The sequence below is a fragment of the Ahaetulla prasina genome, chromosome 12 (assembly GCF_028640845.1).
Source record: "Ahaetulla prasina isolate Xishuangbanna chromosome 12, ASM2864084v1, whole genome shotgun sequence".
Taxonomy (NCBI): domain Eukaryota; kingdom Metazoa; phylum Chordata; class Lepidosauria; order Squamata; family Colubridae; genus Ahaetulla; species Ahaetulla prasina.
Window position 1 is genome coordinate 13,320,936 of NC_080550.1, and position 14,220 is coordinate 13,335,155.

General features: G+C 41.1%; 1 protein-coding gene across 3 annotated transcripts; it reads right to left on the reverse strand.

Annotated features, from left to right (window-relative positions):
• Positions 1–86: 86 nt before the first annotated feature.
• On the reverse strand, positions 87–13,232 carry LOC131184168 (C-signal-like). 3 transcript variants are annotated; one of them, XR_009151933.1, is made up of 7 exons: positions 12,164–13,232; positions 11,026–11,077; positions 8,470–8,657; positions 7,948–8,106; positions 6,451–6,558; positions 2,732–2,871; positions 87–2,369 (listed from the first exon to the last, which is right to left on the reverse strand). XR_009151933.1 is itself a non-coding variant. In XM_058155203.1 (7 exons), the coding sequence occupies exons 1-6, from the start codon at positions 12,401–12,403 to the stop codon at positions 2,762–2,764; spliced, it is 861 nt and encodes a 286-aa protein (XP_058011186.1). In that variant the 5' UTR covers positions 12,404–13,232; the 3' UTR covers positions 87–2,369; positions 2,732–2,761. The 3 variants fall into 3 exon arrangements, 2 of the variants coding, with proteins under 2 accessions (XP_058011186.1, XP_058011188.1); XM_058155203.1 differs by having other exon boundaries at positions 2,732–2,875; XM_058155205.1 differs by lacking the exon at positions 87–2,369 and having other exon boundaries at positions 2,583–2,871.
• Positions 13,233–14,220: the final 988 nt, after the last annotated feature.

The following is a 14,220-nucleotide window of genomic DNA, read 5'->3' on the forward strand; positions in this document are numbered from 1 at the left end:
TAAAACTGTTGAAAAACTTAATAGCCTGTAGAGTAATTCGCATAATAAGAGGGAAAGATATATTTATTTATTTATTTTATTTTGTCACAACATCATACAAAAAGATTATATAGTATATAAACATATAAACATATATAGGAAGAAGAAAAGAAAAACAATAGGACAGGAACGGTAGGCACGTTTGTGCGCTTATGCACGCCCCTTATGGTCCTCTTAGGAATGGGGTGAGGTCAATAGTAGAAAGTTTTTGGTTAAAGCTTTTAGGATTATGGGAAGAGACCACAGAGTCAGGTAAAGTATTCCAAGCACTGATGATTCTGTTGCAGAAGTCATATTTTCTGCAATCTAGATTAAAGCGGTTAACATTAAGTTTAAATCTATTGGTTGCTCTTGTATTATTGCAATTAAAGCTGAAGTAGTCTTTGACAGGAAGGACATTACAATAGATGATTCTGTGAGTTAAACTTAGGTCTTGTCGAAGGCGACGGAGTTCCAAGTTTTCTAAGCCTAGGATTTCAAGTCTGGTGGGATAAGGTATTTTGTTGTTTTCAGAGGAATGGAGAACTCTTCTTGTAAAATATTTCTGGACACGTTCAATTGTATTGATGTCAGAGATGTGGTGAGGGTTCCAAACAGGTGAGCTGTATTCTAGAATTGGTCTAGCAAATGTTTTATATGCTCTGGTTAGTAGTGTGGTGTTTTTGGAAAAGAAGCTACGCAAAATTAGGTTTACAACTCTTAGAGCTTTTTTTGCTATGTAGTTGCAGTGGGCTTTGGCACTTAGATCATTTGACATGAAAACTCCAAGGTCTTTAATGGCAAATTGAAGGCATAGCTGATGCCTGCATGGAAAGAGGAGCTGGCGAATCGATAAATTCCTCAGAATTTCTCTCTGGAGCAAGGACAGTGTTAAGTTGGGTGAATGAGGAGACTGGAAACAGGCTTCAGACAACAGCTCTTTATTTGGCAACTGTGTACAATCCAGCAGGTAGTCTCTTTGACAACTCGCCCTTATATAGGGAACTGTCATGGTGCTCAGCCAATCACGTTTGAGTATTCTTCCCTCTCAAACACCGGACCTGACAGAAAACTTTAAAAGGTAACGGTTCCCCTCGCAGATATGTGCTAGTCATTCCCGACTCTAGGGGGCAGTGCTCATCTCCATTTCAAAGCCGAAGAGCCAGCGCTGTCCAAAGACGTCTCCGTGGTCATGTGGCCAGCATGACTCAACGCCAAAGTCGCATGGAACGCTGTTACCTTCCCACCAAAGGTGGTCCCTATTTTTCTACTTGCCTTTTTTACCTGCTTTCGAACTGCTAGGTTGGCAGAAGCTGGGACAAGCTCATCCTGTTACGCGGCACTAGGGATTCGAACCGCTGAACTGCCGACCTTTCTATTGACAAGCTCAGCGGATTTGACCTATGTGCCGCCTCCATTGTTGCCCATCGTCTAATCTCAGCCAATTGCATTTGAGTATTCTTCCCGCTCAAACACCGGACCTGACAGAAAACCTTACCAACTGTCAATATCTAAAAGACAGGACCATGGGTTGCCCCAAAATGCTCCATACAGCGGCTCCCCATAAGGAGACCATAAGACAGCAGTTTTTGGCAGGTTTTAAAAGCTCTGGATGTCCAGGAAAAATCATTTCGCTACCTCAACTGTAGTTTGGTGTCCTCAAAAGAACTCTGGGTTTGCATATTTTCTTTCCTGAGACACCCAGCCTAGAGGGGCCCTTAAGACAACGACCAGATGCAAAGTTCAAATGACATTCCTTGTTTCTACCTGGAAGGAGTGACCAATTATTACTCTCATAGCCATTTCAGGGGCAGGATATACATGGCTTTGCCAGGAATGTAACGTGCACAATGATGGAGGAATATTGAAACACCCACGATAGAGGAATGGAGTGTGAAAAATGGCAAGTATGGCAGAAATGGAAAAACTCACCTGTCTGGATAAGGACAAAACAATAAGTAATTTTTTAATAAAAGAATGGAAACCTTGTGGACATTTTTGATGGAAATGGCAAAAAAATGAATTAAAAATGAATTCTGGATTTGATGACTAAAAAAAGAATGGAATAAGGGATTTTGTAATATTGAAGAGGAAAGAGGGACAATGAGTTTCTTTATAATTGTTGAAAAGACGTTTGGAAGTTGTTTATTTTTTTTTGGATTCTTCTTTCTTTAATGATCTTTCTTTTCAATTTTACTTGATTTTTTTCTCTACTTTTGCATGCGTGTGTATGTATTTGCATATGTTTATCGGGATATGTTTGAGGAATATGTTCTGAAAAAAATGTTTGAAACTAATTGATTATGGTACAGGCTTGATGTAAGATTCAATTCCTCATCCTCTCACATTACCTATAAGACATTAAAGGTTAATTTTTTTGGTTAATTTTTTTAAAAAAAATCCTTCTGAAAGAAAGAGAAAACAAATTTTTTTTATTGAAAAAGTTTTACAAATTCCCCTCCTTTCCCCCCACCCCCTCTCCCCCTCCCTTCACAAACCCCCCTCCCCCCTGACTTCCCGGAACAAACACAAGGTATAATTAAAAATAAAACAAACATATGCTAAAAATTTTTCCCTCCCACCTCAATTATACTCCTACAATTCTCATCAGTTCCTAACTTCCCCCAAAACAATCAAAAATAATACATCCTAATCATTCAAAAAACAAAAATTTTAATAACATTCAGTTATTTATTTATTTGTTGCTTCTTACTTTATTATGAGACAATGACATTAAGGTGGATCACCAGGGAAGTCGTCGACCCAAATAATCCACAAAGGTCCCATTGTCCTCTTCACAAAGCTTGGACAACACAGTTATGATGCCTTGGGTGCTCTCTTCCACGCTGATTTCTGGCTGCCACAGAAAAGGATCTCATGAAGTTTAGAGAATCGGTCCTTCCCAGAACCCTCCCCCAAACAGATCAGCAGAATGCAGTTCCTGTCAACCCTGAAGCTGGCCTGACTGAGGCCATTTTGAGACTTCAGTGCTGACACACACTGGAGCTGAGGGATAGGGAGGGACGAATAGAGATAGTTGGGGTATTACAGTCAAAACAAAATACTTTCTCTTGGGAACCAAGGACATTACAGCAAGGGTTAGGAAGGAGGGGACTGATGTCACCTAGCAACTGGGCTGTATCCTGATTGGGCCATGTGACTGGTTGTTTTGGGAAAGTGACAAACTTTTAATTAGGTGAAAACCACAGGAATATTCAGAGTCGGTTTTCACCAGCATGTGCCGATACGACATAGCGAATAAACTTTGAGGAATTCTTTGAGGAATCTACCTGCCTCAGAGTTTTGTTTGCTACGGGTATGTTACTTGGAACCCTGACAGTTGGACCCCTTGACCATAAATGTTCATCTCTAATGTAGAGAAGGATTTGTATTAAAACAGGCCAATCTCATTTTGACTTATAAAGGTACTGAATGCAAGCACAGCCCCTATGATGTAAATCCCTAAATTTGGGTTAGTTAAGTGGACCGTGGATGAGCAGGCCTTGCAGTGCAGATACTAAGTCGATAAAATTACTTCTAATAGTTGCAAAGTGGAACTCTTATTATTTGTTTTGCTGTGTGAATCTTCCCCTGTTATGATTTCTGAAATAAATGTATCAACCGTGCTTTGAATCTCAGATATGATATGAACTGAGTCCTTCTCATTTCGTATATATTATAAGCACATGCTTTCCTGCAGAAAAAGTGCCTGGCAAATAGGGAGAATCACCAGTAGAAGACATTCAAACACGAGAAAGTAAGATTTAGTAAAAGGTCAAGGTCAAGGTTCCCCTAATCGTTCCTGACTCTAAGGGGCAATGCTCATCTTCGTTTCAAAGCTGAAGAGCCAGCGCTGTCCGAAGACGCCTCTGTGGTCATGTGGCCAGCATGACTCAATGCCAAAGGCGCACGGAACACTGTTCCCTTCCCACCATAGGTGGTCCCTATTTTTCTACTTGCATTTTTTACCTGCTTTCGAACTGCTAGGTTGGCAGAAGCTGAGACAAGTAACGGGAGCTCACCCCATTATGCAGCACTTGGGATTCGAACCGCTGAACTGCCGACCTTTTGATCGACAGGCTCAATGTCTTAGCCACTGAGCCACCGCATCCCTAAACAAGATTTAGTAGATTTCCTTTTAAGAGAAAATGGATTTTAACCTTTATAGGGGAAGATTGTTCAGTTTTATTTTATTTTTATTTATTTATTTATTTATTTTGTCACAACAGTATATATAAGCATAAGCATTAAGGTAACTATATAATATATAAGCATATATATATAAGTGTAAGCATGCAATAACTATATTAATTGGATATAATGAAAGAAAACAATAGGACAGGAACGGTAGACACGTTTGTGCTCTTATGCACGCTCCTTATAGTCCTCTTAGAAATGGGGTGAGATCAATAGTAGACAGTTTTTGGTTAAAGCTTTGGGGATTTTGAGAAGAGACCACAGAGTCAGGTAGTGTGTTCCAAGCATTAACAACTCTGTTACAGAAGTCATATTTTCTGCAATCAAGATTGAAGCGGTTAACATTAAGTTTAAATGTATTGTTTGCTCTTGTATTGTTGTGATTGAAGCTGAAATAGTCTTTAACAGGAAGGACATTGCAAAAGATGATTCTATGAGTTAAACACAGGTCCTATCGAAGGCGGCGGAGTTCTAAGTTTTCTAAACCCAAGATTTCAAGTCTGGTGGCATAGGGTATTTTGTTGTATTCAGAGGAGTGGAGAAACCTTCTTGTAAAATATTTCTGGACATGTTCAATTGTATTGATGTCTGAAATGTGGTATGGGTTCCAGACAGGCGAGCTGTATTCAAGAATTGGACTAGCAAATGTTTTATAAGCTCTGGTAAGTAGTGTAGTTTGTTCGGTTAAAATTTCTGTTCCTTCACTGTCTTTACACCTCATTCAATGCTTTAATTCAACATTTAGTGTAACTTTAACAGAAGGAGCCAGAGGCAGCCAGAGGAGATAATGAGGCCTCCATTCCCTGACTCTTTCCCACCTAGGCCACGCCTCCAGACCTGACTGATGGCAATCAGGCCTGGCTGGACCCTAGGTTTCGTAGGCAGGAGAGGCGGGAACAACAGCACATTATTTCATCAAACAAAGCACTAAAGACCCAGATACGGGTATTTTTGTGCATAAGAGCACAAAAGTGCCTACCGTTCCTGTCCTATTGTTTCATTATATCAAATTAATATAGTTATTGCATACTTTTGCTCATATATATGCTTATATGATATGTAGATATTTTATGTTGATGCTTGTGTATATTGTTGCGACAAAATAAAATAAAAAATAATCAGAATACCAAAACTTTCAGGGACTCATCATTAAGCCATTCATATGTGAGGGGCCCTTGATGCTCCCTGAGCTTGGTTGTTTTTCTTGAAGACATTTTATTACCCAAAGTAAGTAAATATCATCAGTGTACTAGTGTTACCTAATTTGGTAATGAAATGTTTGGAAGAAAACAAAGAAGCTCAAAGACCACCAAGGACCTGCATTTCAACTAGAAATATTCCCCTTTATTATTCATATGTCTTTGAAAATGTCTATCGATGTTGATTCATAGATAGCTGAATACGTAGGAATGTGTTACATCTTTTCTCATGTCATGAGGAGTCCTTGGTGCGCTCTGAGCTTAGTTGTTTTCTTGCAGATGTTTCATTACTCAAATTAGGTGTTGTGTCTGGGCCCCCCGAGCCGGGCCCCCTGCCAGAAAGTGACTCAGAAAGTGAGGGGGAAGGGCCATTAGGACTTACCTCGGGAGCACCGGCTTCCCTGGCTCAGCTCCAAGAGCCAGAGGCAGGCCAGGTGGAGGAGATAATGAGGCCTCCGTTCCCTGACTCTTTCCCCCCCAGGCCACGCCTTCAGACCTGACTGATGGCAATCAGGCCTGGCTGGACCCTAGGTTTCGTAGGCAGGAGAGGTGGGAACAACAGAAGCAAGGGTGGGGCAGGCCTAGGAAGTGCTGAGTCATGGAGCCACACCCCACAGGATATAAAAGCAGCAAGGGCTGCTATACCACTTTGTGGCAAGCAAATCAACTGCTTAGAGGGAGAATTAGAGCTGAAGTCCTGTTTGTTCCTGGTTTCCTGGCTGACTCATCGGCATCAAGAGAGATAACAGAGACACTTGGCAGACGCTCGCTGCCAGAGCTGATAGTTGCCGATTAATTAAGTCATCGCTCTTGTCTCCCAGACTGCGGAGGGGGACAGATCACTAGGTAACATAATCAATGCTAGTCATCAGTGCTAGGGAACAACATCACTAGCACTGATGATGTTACTTAGTTGGGTAACGAAACGTCTACAAGAAAACAACCAAGTTCAGAGAGCACCGAGGACCCTTCATTTCAACCTTGAACTGCAAATATTCTCCTTTATTGGTTTTCTATGTCAAAAAGAAAAACTTACAGTTGGGTTGTTAGTAGTATTAACTATTCCAGGGTGCATGGCGACACTCATGATGCCATCGGCTGAATATCCAAGGGACTGACACTTGGTCAGCATGTTTAGAGCAGCCTGCAAGAGCACAGAAAAAAAGAACTATGAGGGGAAAATGCATTGAAGGAAAAAAGGAAGGATACGGTGGAGATAAACAGTACACACCGGATATTATATTATATATTAAATGTTACACAGGGCTGGAAAGGCCTATGAGGCACATCAGCAATGAACTGAAAAATTCCTTGAGGTCACACAAGGGAACAAACCTGTATCTTAATTATTCTGTCCCAAAGGTGTTTTTTCAGGAGGCAACTGGACTTCCTGGTGTGTTTTTTTAAAGACATTTTGCTTATCATCCAAGAAGCTTCTTCAGCTCTGACTGGATGGTGGGGAATGGAAGGACTTATATTCCTTGCAGACAGCTTCAACGACCCTCTAAAAGGAGGCGAATGACCAGCTGTCTTCAAGGAATATAAATCCTTCCATTCCTCACCATCCAGTCAGACCTGAAGAAGCTTCTTGGATGGGAAGTGAAACGTCTTCAAAGAATAAAAACAAGAAAGTTCAGTTGCCTCCTGAAAAAGCACCTTTGGGACAACCATGACCTGGATGACTGAGAATCTCTACAGACTTAATTATTCTGCATCTCATGCAAGTAAAATCTGTGTTAGGATCTCTTTAATAACTGCTTTGGCCTGTCAAAACAATTTACCATTAAATACAGTGGTACTTCGGTTACTCATGATGAGTACCAAACAATTTTTTCCTATAAGGACTAATGTAGTGAGTCACAAGGCAGCCAATACTGACAAGTTCTAGCATGTGTGTTGAGTACCATACCAACAATGATTATCAGGACAAAATTTTCATGTCAAAATACATCGAGTACCAAATTTGATGAGTTTCAAAGCGGTTGAGTACCAAGGTAGCTGCTTTTTGCAAATAAGAAGTATTTGTACTACCGCAAGGCAAACATTTGCACTGATATTCGGGTTTTTTTGTTTTTTGTTTTGCTTTGTTCCTGATGACTTGTTGACTTTTACACAATAAATGAAAAAGGTAACATTTGGGTAGTACAAAACAACCTGTTTAAGATACTTTTTTCTTTTCTTTATCTCAGTCCTTACATTAGAGGTTAAACCATTGTCAAAAGAAATAAATGAAATTTCTTTTTCAAAGAATCCTTTCCCACTGAATTTGAACAAATTTCTTGTGAGGAAGAGCTCAAAAGTGGAAGGGAGCATTTTCATACAAGACGTCTGCATCAAAATTGGGGAAACTGCTTGTAGAAGAACACAGATGACAGTGCTAAAGCATCATTGTTGACCCAGAGCTAGGACTGCATCTCAGCAATTGATTAATATGCATGTTTAGGGACACAGAAGCATGAGCAGATGCCCTCAGGCATGAAAAGAAAGGTCCCACCATCTGCAGGCAGGTCCACATGGAAAGCTCACAAGGTACCTTAGCACAGCAGTATCCAATTACTTCAACTGGGTCCCAAGAATCTATACGTTCAATTGAGCCTACAATGCTAGACATATTGATGATGGCCGCCTTGCTACTGCTCAGCCCTTGACATGGGCTTCTCCGGGCTGCTTTCTTCAGCAGGGGTAGGAATGCCTTGTAGAGAGAAGAAAAGAGAAGGAGCTGCAGTTATTTGTAGGGAAAGGAACTGTGCAATGCCAAGGAAGGGCCTTCTGTCTCCTTCTCCAAGGGAATTTCATAGACTTCTTCAAGACCTTCATAGACGTACCCTGATCTGAGCACAGCCAGGAAAACTGCTATGTTCCAACACTCCCTAAAAGGTAACATCCACCCCTAGTGTGATCCCAAATCAATGTACAATTTCTACTTCATTGTTTTGAGGCACTGCAATGTTATGGTACCCCCTGAGTTAAAATGAATTCAACAGCTCAGTCTTTTTTTTTGCTTTAATTAAAGCAGTCTTCCATGCATTGAAAGGAGTTTTGTTCATAAACGAACCTGACTCATTTGTAGTGGCCCAATGGTATTGACAGAGTAAACATTCATCATATCCTTGGCATTTTCTGCTTCAAGTGTGTTGAAGACCCAAACGCCGGCATTGTTGTATAGGATGGTCAGGCCACCTTCTCCGACACATTTCTGCACTTCTTTCTGAGCAGCTTGGATGCTTTCAAGTTTAGTAACATCTCAGGAAAAAACAAGGTTATTGAAACATTAGCAACATGGAGTTCTGCAATTGCAAGGCAACGAAACCACAGATCTATGTGGTTTCTTCATGCCACGAACCACCTTCAAAGTTCAAAGAAAGAACTTTGATGATCACACAGGTTGACCTAGTCCAGTGGTTCTCAAGCTTTATAGTGCTGCGACCCCCTTAATACAATTCCCCACAATGTGGCAACCCCTTTAATACAATTCCCCACGATGTGGCGACCCCAACCATAAAATTATTTTCATTTTGAATTTATCGCGCCTGAAGTCGTATTGGCTAGCGATCTGAACTGCTTGTGATTGCCTTGAGGACGGAGGCATTAAAGCGGAGACTCCTCCCCTATTTATCGTGCCTGAAGCCAGATTTGGCTAGCGATTGGGAGTGATTGCAGCTGGCTTGAGAGGGAGACATCAGAGCAAAGATTTCTCTCTTTTTTAATTCATCGCGCCTGAAGCCGAATTCGGCTAGTGATTTGAAGAGCCTGCACCTGGCTTGTGGAGTCAACCATTGGAGCGCGATTCTTTGACTGGCAAGTATACTTCCCATATTTCCGATGGTCTTAGGCGACCCCTGGCAAATTGTCATTCAACCCCCAACGGGATCCCTACCCACAGGTTGAGAACCGCTGACCTAGTCTCTCTGCTTCGAACTGACATCCGCAGAGGGCTAAAGTCAGATGGTCTTTACAGATTATATCCAAATCATGGCTTTATAACCAAAAGCTACTGCACAAACTCACAACTGACTCTCTTCCTGCCACACTCTAACCCTGACTGAACAATTGAATCAATTGCATTGAGATGGGCGACTACAGAAATTGAATAAAATAATTAAAATCCAAAGATACACGTGAGGTCTTCCTGAACCTTGTGAACTAATACAAAGTTTAACTAATACACAGTTTGTCTGCTAAAATCATCCAGGGCAACCAGATTCCATCAATTTACTGAACTGTTGAAAAAGTTGGGAGTTGGAAGTCCACATATCTTAACGCTGCTCATTTTTAAAAAACTTTGCTATGTACAGTCTCCTTCCCTTCTCAAAGCAGAGAGATGCAGGTGTTTTCTTACGTCAGATGTTCTTGCATGGAGTTTTATCTGACTGCTAACCTCTTGGAAGGGGAGCAGTTTGTCTATTTTTAACCGAGGGTCACACAACAATCTACCCCATTTCAAAGAATCTACAGTGAACCAAGCCACCAACACCACCAACAACTGAGTTTATTGATTAATCATCTCATCATATCAACAGTATATGTGTGAAGTCTTTCAACACCAAAGCTGCAGAGCCTTTCTTCAAATGGAACTGCAGATACTTACCATGAGACCTCGTTGTTCAAAATATCCTCAGGAGAAAGCTTTTCTAACATGTGGAGGCATGTAAGTTAAATTCTTTTCTCTCTAGGAAGTTGACTTTCATGAACCCAACCAATGATGTTACAGCTTTGGTTAGTTCTGAGAATAACTTTGAATTTAACTTTGAAAACCTTGAAATAGTTGCTCTGGACATTCGTCTACTAATAAATTTGTCCCATTTTCACATGGCTCTTGAAACTGAGTGGACATGACCTTGTAGATGACCCTCACTCTGTCAAGGACCTTGGAGTACTCATATCAAATGATCTAAGTGCCAAAGCCCACTGTAACAACATCGCCAAAAAGGCATTAAGGGTTGTAAACTTAATCTTGCGTAGCTTCTTCTCCGGTAATATTACACTACTAACCAGAGCATACAAAATATTTGCTAGACCAATTCTCGAATACAGCTCATCTGTCTGGAACCCACACTGCATATCAGACATGAATACAATTGAACGTGTCCAGAAATATTTCAGAACAAGAGTCCTCCACTCCTCCACTTGCAATAAAATACCTTATACCACCAGACTTGAAATTTTGGCCTTAGAAAATTTAGAACTACGCCGCCTTCGATATGACCTGAGCATAACTCATAAAATCATCTGCTACAATGTCCTACCTGTCAATGACTACTTCAGCTTCAACCACAACAATATACGAGCACACAATAGATACAAACATAAGGTAAAATGCACCAAACTCGATTGCAGAAAATATGACTTCAGCAACTGAGTGGTCAACACCTGAAATGCACTACCTGGCTCTGTGGTTTCTTCCCCAAACCCCCACAACTTTAATCTTAGACTGTCTACTGTTGACCTCACCCCATTCCTAAGAGGTCTGTACATAAGAGCACCAGCGTGCCTACTGTCCCTGTCCTAATGTTCCCTTTAATTGTATTCATTTTATGTATTCAATTCATGCTTATACTCATATATATTATCCAATACATACTTGATAAATAAATAAATAAAATAAGCTTACCTAATTCCAATACCACTAGATTTGGATGTTTGCAAACCAACTCTCTTAGCTCCTGGAGAGAAAAAAAAAAGATCTTAGATTTTTCTGTGAGTTAAAATTCACAGATAATGATATGAGCTGGATGCCAAAGAAGACAATCTCAAAAGCAGGAATGGTGTGCGATTTCTCTTTCATTAGATGTGCAACATCTCTGACTGGGCAAGACAAAAGAAATTAAATTAAGGCTTAATGCAACTTAGTATCAGATTCAAAGCTTTTTAAATGGATCCCCTCACTATAAGATTAATGAGTCAGTCCTGAATTCACCCTTGAATTCTGAGTCTTATCTTGTTGAAGAACAGGCAATGTTTATCTGGACAATTAGGAGCAAAATAGCCCATTAACAGGAAGCAATTTGATCTACTCACATTTTGTTTCCTAGGAATATAATGCACGAAGCAAAATATTTCCCATGGGCGAGGTGGCTTGCCCACGGGAAAGGATCAAAAAACCATACAGAGGTGTAATGAATTTTGTTATTATGATTTAGATTTAATTACATCTTCTTTTCACTGTCCCACTTACCTCTTGCATTATGCCTTAATTTATTTTGCTTGCTATTTTCTTCTACTTAACTCTATTCCTCTGCTTTGAATGGCATTGTTTTGTTTTTGTATTTAATTTTGGTTGCATATAACACAAAACAAAGTATGCTAGACAGAGGAAAAGAAAATCAAGGGGGATTGTGCAGTGAAAAAAAGTTAATACATAATCACCAAAGTCAATAGAATTTAATGAAAAGGAAAAAAGAAATGAGGAACTCTATACCAGGGGTCTCCAACCTTGGCAACTTTAAGATTTGTGGACTTCAACTCCCAGAATTCCTCAGCCAGCAAAGTTGGCTGAGGAATTCTGGGAGTTGAGGTCCACAAGTCCTAAAGTTGCCAAGGTTGGAGACCCCTGCTGTTTAAACATAATGAATCCCACCTGCATTTTACTTAGCACTGCCTGCTGCAGAAGGAAAGAATATACTAATTGGTGTGTAAACGTACCTGGCTCAGAATATTCCTGGGATGTTCAAAATGCAAGATTGATATTCATCCTCAGTTCAACTTCTGAACCACTATTTCGAACCCATCCTGTGCTAACTCATTCTTACCTTGGTTTCTTTTCCTTCCAGGTCAAGGGTGGTAGCAAAGACCCATTTGGGTGGAGAAGGCAGCTCCAGAAACCTCTTCACCAGACCCAGACCGATCCCCCGATCCGATCCTGTCACCAGAACGCTGAAAACGCAGAAATCAACTGGCTCTACCATCTTCTTCGAGGACCTGCAGCTTCTGCTTCCAACTTGCTCAAATGTTTGTTTCATATGCCTCTTTTCACTTGTGGGAGGTAACATTATAAGGAACGGGCAACACCCACCTTTAGATCTTTTGAGAAATTGTATTTATTATTACATTTGTTTCCTGCCAACTCCCAGCGACTCTGGCTGGCACACCACAACCAATTACTTATTACGAAGTTACTTGTCTTTAATTGAAGGAATAGCCAGGAAAACAAGCTACCGCTCTGCGGAATACAGGTATGATTTACTTGCATCCACGGCTGTAAGATGCTTCATAGGACACTCCTGTTTTTGAATTCATCACTGGAAAAAGAGTGGAAAATCATGCCTTGCCTTAAATTCTTCATGTCACTGTCCGTTTGTATCCAGAAGTTGTGGCAGAGCCATATTTTTCATGGGAAGGTGTCACCAAGGAGCTGGCTTACTGTTGTGCCTCGCTCGCCCCCGCCGGGCCCCTCTCATCTCCTGCTATCTCAGCCAGAGACTGATAGTGCAGAAGAATGTCCTGCCATGCCTCCAGCCCCCAGCCCTGGCACCATGTCCGGACAAACCAAGCAAACAAACCTCCCCCCGATAGCATATGCGCCTGAAGCCAGCCATACCATATGTGCCTGAAGCCAGCCACGAGCTGGAATTACCGGCAGCTGGGGACGAAACGATGCAGTGGATAGATCCACGCTTCCGGAGAATGGAGAGGCGACGTCAGCAAAAGGAAGGGAGGGGCAGGCCTGGATAAGTGCTGAGTCATGGAGCCGCACCCCAAAGGATCTGCTTTCTGGCATTCTTTGAGTCAGGCAAAGTCTAACTTGGATTGCTGAAGTCACATCCTGGTCTCCTGCCTGCCCTGAGAACTCTGACAGAACTTTGGCAAAGCTGCAGAGGCTTTGCGGCCACGCTTGATACAGACTTCCCCGACTCGGCCGTCAGAGGAGGAGTGGGACACGAACTTTGAGCCTGTTCCTTTTATTTATTTATTTTATTTATTTTTATTTAGTTAGTTAGTTAGTCAAACATGTACAAGATAACAGATATAAGTATAAACATTATGAATACAGGAAATGGATACGAATAAATGGGGGCAGTAGGACAGGGACGGTAGACACGTTGGTGCACTTATGCACGCCCTTTAAAGACCTTAGGAATGGGGTGAGGTCAACAGTAGACAGTCTAAGGTTAAAGTTTTGGGGGTTTGAAGATGTAACAACAGAGTCAGGTAGTGCATTCTAGGCATTGACCACTCTGTTGCTGAAGACATATTTTCTGCAATTGAGTTTGGAGCGATTCACTTTAATTTGTATCTATGCTTGTGTATTATTGTGGTTGAAGCTGAAGTAGTCATTGACAGGTAGGACATTGTAGCAGATAATTTTGTGTACTATACTTAGGTCAGACCGAAGGTGGCGAAGTTCTAAGTAGTCTAAGCCTAAAATTTCAAGCCTGGTGGCGTAAGGGATTCTGTTGTGAGCAGAGAAGTGGAGGACTCTTCTCGTGAAATACCTCTGGACTCGCTCAATTGTATTAATGTCCGATATACAGTGCGGATTCCAGGCAGACGAGCTGTATTCAAGAACTGGTCTAATTGGTCTTCTTTTTTCTGATCCTTGTTTATTTATCTATTCTTTCTTTTACATGCTGTTCCTTCTCTACTTTCTCTCTATATATATACATGTGTCTGCGTTGGTGTGTGATGTGTGTATTTGTAATATTAATAAATATGTGTGTGCGTCTGTAGATTTGCATAGATGTGTTTATAGGAGTATGTTTAAAGAATATGTCCTGAAAAGCTAGTTGAAAGAAATTGATCACAACACTAGCCTGACATTTGGAGTGTAATTTCTTCAACCTCTCACAGTGCATATGGTATACTAACT

Bases quoted from the DNA above. Each gene is read 5' to 3' on its own strand.
- LOC131184168 (XM_058155203.1), bottom strand. From the start codon at position 12,403: ATGTTACCTCCCACAAGTGAAAAGAGGCATATGAAACAAACATTTGAG. The intron at 8,107-8,469 runs GTTCGTTTATGA...TCTCTCTACAAG, and splicing joins GGCCACTACAAATGAGTCAG to GCATTCCTACCCCTGCTGAA. The intron at 2,876-6,450 runs GTAAGTTTTTCT...TTTCTGTGGCAG, and splicing joins ATACTACTAACAACCCAACT to CCAGAAATCAGCGTGGAAGA.